General features: G+C 46.7%; 1 protein-coding gene across 1 annotated transcript; it reads left to right on the top strand.

Annotated features, from left to right (window-relative positions):
- Nucleotides 1-3,472: 3,472 nt before the first annotated feature.
- On the top strand, nucleotides 3,473-5,526 carry LOC123182163 (uncharacterized). Its single transcript, XM_044594637.1, has 4 exons — nucleotides 3,473-3,604; nucleotides 3,769-3,910; nucleotides 4,917-5,041; nucleotides 5,154-5,526. Exons 2-4 carry the CDS (start codon nucleotides 3,779-3,781, stop codon nucleotides 5,290-5,292), a joined length of 396 nt encoding a protein of 131 aa, XP_044450572.1. The 5' UTR covers nucleotides 3,473-3,604; nucleotides 3,769-3,778; the 3' UTR covers nucleotides 5,293-5,526.
- Nucleotides 5,527-5,742: the final 216 nt, after the last annotated feature.

Genomic DNA, 5,742 nt, shown 5'->3' with positions numbered 1-5,742 from the left:
CTCACTGTTCATCCCAGAGGCAGCATCGATCGGCTTCAGTTAGCAGCAGTAGCGAAGGAATCGCTCGATCGGGTTCAGTTAACAGCCATCGATCGATCGCTCGGGTTCAGTAACGCGTAGCCTGCAGTGCAATCGCTCGGGTTCAGTTAGAGCCCAATGCCTCGCTCGGGTTCAGTTAGAGCCAACGCCTCGCACACACGCGCGTACGTGTACGAGAGAAACGCGCATCGCTCGGCCCCCGACCTCCCACCGTAACTGGGAACTCCCTGAAATTTTCCTCGCCCTCGCTTCTACCACGGTTTTTTCCGTCATGGACGGCCCAAAGAATGTCATGCAGCTGCGTCCGGCCCGCCCAGGACGAAAAGCCCATTTTCTGTCATGATTTTTTGTCATAGAAGTAGGAGCCCACCACATGTATGATGATACCGGGTTTTGTCACAATTATCGTCATAGAAGTGTCATATGTATGATAGAAAAAAATTCGTTTGGCCCAAAATGTCACGGATGTGTCTTTTTTGTAGTGTAATGAGCCCTAAATTTCCAGGTACATGCATGAATCTGGCGTGACAAAATGCCAATAACGCCAGTATCCCTCTCGGTTGTGTTAAGTGCCCAGAGGGTTTGAAGCAACAAGAGACATTAAAAAAGGTTTACGCAGGGTCTTAATCTAAAAAGAAACCTTTGAGCGGGACCCTGCTGCACGTCTGCGCCTTTGTCTCCATTGTGCCGTATCCTGGAAGGGTGTAGCACGATGATCATCTGTAAAAAAGAAAAACCCAGCTGAAATACTTCGTGCAAAAAGTTGGTTATTCTTAGTGAACCATTAGAATTCAATCTAGTGTGTATGAATAGGTTCGAGCCGAACTATGGACCCTTTTACGTGCGGGCAGCCCCTAGCACCACATGTGGGGGCGTGTCCGCCAACCAAGCTCAGGTTTATCTGGGCTGCTACAACTAGTGGTGCGCCGGGCACGTCTAGCCGCGTCCGTGGTCTTGACGACCGATCATTTATTCGGGTTGGGGAGTTGGTTCGGCTATTAGAGCCGCCGCATATTCTTCCGCACGCAGAGAACGCTCTGTATTTCCGCTAATTGAGATGACGCCACGTGGACCGGGCATCTTGAGTTTAAGATAAGCGTAATGCGGAACTGCATTAAAACGAGCGAAGGCCGTTCTTCCGAGTAGTGCATGGTAGCCGCTTCGGAATGGAGCGATGTCGAAGATTAGTTCTTCGCTTCGAAAGTTGTCGGGAGAACCGAATACAACCTCTAATGTTAGAGAGCCCGTACAGCAGGCCTCTACGCCTGGTATTACTCCTTTAAAGGTAGTACTGCTTTGGCTAATTCTTGATGGGTATATCCCCATTTTGCGGACAGTGTCCTGATATATTAGATTGAGACTACTGCTACCGTCCATAAGGACTCGGGTCAGATGGTATCCGTTAATTATTGAATCGAGTACCAAGGCAGCCGAACCTCCATGCCGGATACTAGTCGGATGATCCCTGCGATCGAAAGAGATCGGGCAGGCCGACCATGGGTTCAATTTTGGGGCGACGGGCTCTACAGCGTATATGTCTCGGAGTGCGCGATTGCGCCTCCTCTTTGGTTTGTGAGTTGCGTAAATCATGTTCACTGTTTTGACCTCTGGTGGAAATTTTTTCTGTCCCCCAGTGTTCGGCTGGCGAGGCTCATCCTCGTCTTCACTTGGCGTCTCCCTCCCCTTGTGTTCGGCGTTTAGTTTGCCGGCCTGCTTGAAGACCCAACATTCTCTGTTGGTGTGATTTGCAGGTTTTTCGGGGGTGCCATGAATCTAACATAATTTGTCTAGAATCTTGTTTAGTCTGGATGGTCCATCTCTGCTGCCTTTGAATGGCTTTTTCCGTTGACCGGGTCGAGAGCCCGTGAATCCGGCGTTGACCGCCGTGTTGTCTGGGTTGTCCTCATTATTTTGACGCTTATTTTTATTGCATCGTGGCTTTCCATTTTCGTCCCTGACTTCGGATGTGCCTGGGTCGTTGGTACCACTGCGGGCCAACCAACTGTCCTCGCCCGCGCAAAAGCGGGTCATAAGGCTTGTGATGGCTGCCATTGCCTTGAGTTTTCCTGGCCGAGATGTCTAGCGAGCCATTCATCCCGGACACTATGCTTGAAAGCCGCTAAGGCTTCGGCGTCCGGGCAGTCGACGATTTGATTCTTCTTAGTGAGAAATCTGTTCCAAAGCTTTCGCGCTGACTCTCCGGGTAGTCGAATTATGTGACTTAGATCGTCTGCATCCGGAGGTCGGACATAGGTCCCTTGAAAATTAGCCCTGAAAGCATCCTCAAGTTCTTCCCACCTTCCAATTGAGTTTTCGGGGAGGCTTTTCAACCAGTGCCAAGCTGGGCCTTTCAACTTGAGGGGCAGATATTTAATGGCGTGGAGATCATCTCCGCGAGCCATGTGGATGTGAAGAATAAAGTCCTCAATCCAGACCCCAGGGTCTGTCATTCCGTCGTATGCTTCTATGTTTACGAGTTTAAATCCCTTTGGAAATTCATGATTCAGCACCTCATCGGTGAAGCACAGGGGGTGCGCGGCACCCCTGTATTTGGATATGTCATGACATGCTTCTGACGGTTGTAGTGTTCGGTTTTGATTCTGAGCTGTTATTCGATCAGTATAATCGTTTGGGCGGCCATGATCCTGTGCCGGAGCACGCTTCCTAGATCCATAGATGGACCTGGCCATACAGGCTTTTTTGTCCAGGTGCTCACGTAAATCGTGCGCTGACTTGTGTGCGGCATGATTAGCCGCTTTGTCTCGGCCATACCGGCCATGGTTTTCACTTAAATGATTGAATAGTTGTGTGCTCATGTAATTATTTCAATGCTAAGTAGTAGATGCCTATGTGTGTCTTTCCAAAATATAGTTCCGCCAAAGGGGGAAAAAGAGGGAAAAAGAGTTGAAAGAAGAAAGAAAAAAGAGAGTAGGGCGTTTCGGTGCCCAGGCTCATCCGCATCTGGTTAGAAAAAAATTCGTAAAAAATTCAAAACAAATTCAGAAAATTCCAAATATTTATTGTGCGTTAGAAAATTTGATGCGTGAGGCCCGCTCCAAATTTCAACTCATTTGGATATATGAGCAGCTCTCAGAAAAAAAGACAAATCGGGCCAAAATAGTACATGAACAGTAAACTTTTTCACAGACCCTCAATTTGTCTTTTTTGCTGAGAGCTCCTCAGATGTCCAAATGATTTAAAAATTGAAGCGGACCTCACACGTCAAATTGTATACCTCACCATTTGTTTTTGGATTTTTTGAATTTTTTAAGTATTTGTTTTGAATTTTTTTCCGTCAGCACGCAGATGAGCTCGGGTGCATAGATGGATTTTCGGAAAAAAAGGAACCTACCGAAATCTCCACAGTTGGGCTGAAAAAGAACTCTCCAAGATCAAGAGATGCACTGGGCCGGGCCTGCTCGCAAGATTATAAGTTGGCGCACCGCACCGCACCTCCCGTACAGCGCAAGAAACCGCTCTCCCCACCCACTTTCCCCTTCTTCTCGGTGGAGGCGAACGACGAACCCTAACCGCGCGAGGAATAAGGAACGCCCAGATCCGCAAGGTACGCTCACCAAATCCCACCGAAATTTCCAGTCTGCAATCCAATCGATGGTTTTGTGTGTGTGTGCGTGACGGACTTTTTATCCTAATGCCGGCGGTGGTAGCGGCCGGCGGTGGTGATTCGTGACGGACTTTTTATCCTAATGCCTAACCAATTGTTCGCAGGACGGCGACGATGGCGGCGGTTCGGTGCGCGGCGAGGAGCTTCGGTGGCTCACTGCTCCAGCGAACGCAGGCGGCGGTCGCGGATGAGGGACGCCCGCTCGTGCCAAGCAGGTTCATGCGCTCCCGCCAGCTCTCCACCAAGGTATCTGAACCAAAATTTGCATATTTTCCACATGATCTATCTCACGTCATCGACGATGTAGCCAGCCATAATCGAATTCTTTGCAATCGAAACAGCAGCATGCGTGTGTCTCTTGTATTGGCTACTACTAGAAACAAGAGCAAAGTTACTTACTTAGCGTCATCATGTATACCGGTACTTGTTTTAACCTGACCTGAACCTATACATCCTGACCTAGTGCTGCTTGTAGCAACAGGAGGTACTGCATGCTAATCATATCATTAGGCAACCTTATCGGTTGATCTGATCATGAATTTTTACGCATAAGATCGATTGATGTTGTGTTGCTGATGTTTTGATATCTTGAACCATCTCCTCTTCTTCTTGCTGCACTTACTAGTTAGTACTCCCTCTGTAAAGAAATACGGAGTATAAGATCGTTTAGATCACTATATTAGTGATATAAACGATCTTATATTTCCGTACTAGTCAATAGTTTGTTTCCAAAGCACACACGCACACACTGCCGATTGATCCACTAGCCCAACATGATTTGTGTTTCTCATGACATCAAGGATCGATGTAGCCTGCGATAATTGAATTATGTGCAATTGAAACAGCAACACACATGCGTCTCTTGTATTACCTACCATAAAAAATGAGCAAAATTACTTGCTTATCATGGTCATACTTGTCTAACCTGACACCTGACGAACTAGCAACAGGACTACATTGGAATCATATCATTAAGCAACCTTATTTTCCTGGTTGATCTGAGCATGACTTTTTACTCACCCCTTTAGCAAATACTCCGTTATTACTTGTCGCTCAAATGGATGTATCTAACATTCAAATACTCTGTGACATCATTTGTCCAAATCGGGCAAGTGTGATTCCGTGACTAGTAGCTACACATGCACCATGCTTTCTTAACTGACAGACAAGACATTATCCTTCTTAATTATTTACCAGCCACAGTCAGCGCTTGTACTTAATGATTGATGATGCAAAGTGTGTATAAATCCAGCATGCTGGCAAGATCCAGAAGGAACTGGAGCCGTCTGAAGTGGAAGCTAAGTTGAAGCTGACGAGGGCGAAGCTGGGTGCAACGTTAGATAAGTTGGAGAAGGAACAGCCAGATGAGTTTATGTTGTACGTAGAGGATCAAACTTGATATATTTCTTCCTTAATTTCCTGTTTGTTTGTTTGTTTGACAGGAGTTGGTACATATATTCTCATTTGACCTACCTCGTTCTACCTGCAGGCGCTTGAAATCCATCGGACGTGCGGCTGACGGTGTGGTCAATGGAGTTGTCAAGTTGGCAGCTTTCTGTATGGTTACTGCTGTTGCTTTTGGTGGCGAAGGGGTAGAAGCACAGGCTGTTACCAAGGGAAGCCAGTGAAGACAAGATGGAACAATGAGAACCAAAGATGGCCCAGCTTGTTTTAAGTTCAATTATGACCTCTGCAGTTTGGCTATCATGTTATTATATCTGTATCTGTCTATCTAGTCGAGTACTGTAGCTTGATCCGAACATACTTGCATAGCTGGTATGGTCACTGGCATGCATGGTTGGTGTTATTGGCTTCTGTCTTGAAGTGATTGCAATCAACTTATAAGTGTTCACTTTCTGAAACTAATTGTGTGACGTCTTGTACAGATCCTTTCACTTCATGACTGCCCTGTTTTTTTTCTCTCCTGTCGTCAAACTGTGGGCTTGTCTTGACCTAGTCATCTCCAAGTGCCTTTTATGCACATGGGGTTATTCATTTAGCACTCACTTACAAAACTGTTCAAAAACAAATGGAGCAACCTTTCCCTTTAAATGAATAAATAAATAGAGCCGCCTAAC

This window comes from Triticum aestivum, chromosome 1D (genome assembly GCF_018294505.1).
Source record: "Triticum aestivum cultivar Chinese Spring chromosome 1D, IWGSC CS RefSeq v2.1, whole genome shotgun sequence".
NCBI classification, from domain to species: domain Eukaryota; kingdom Viridiplantae; phylum Streptophyta; class Magnoliopsida; order Poales; family Poaceae; genus Triticum; species Triticum aestivum.
This window is presented reverse-complemented; position numbering and strand designations above follow the sequence as displayed.

Excerpts from the sequence above, each read along its gene's own strand:
- LOC123182163 (XM_044594637.1), top strand. The coding sequence starts at position 3,779 with ATGGCGGCGGTTCGGTGCGCGGCGAGGAGCTTCGGTGGCTCACTGCTC. Across the intron at positions 3,911-4,916 it reads CCCGCCAGCTCTCCACCAAG|CATGCTGGCAAGATCCAGAA; the intron begins GTATCTGAACCA and ends GTATAAATCCAG. Across the intron at positions 5,042-5,153 it reads CAGCCAGATGAGTTTATGTT|GCGCTTGAAATCCATCGGAC; the intron begins GTACGTAGAGGA and ends TTCTACCTGCAG.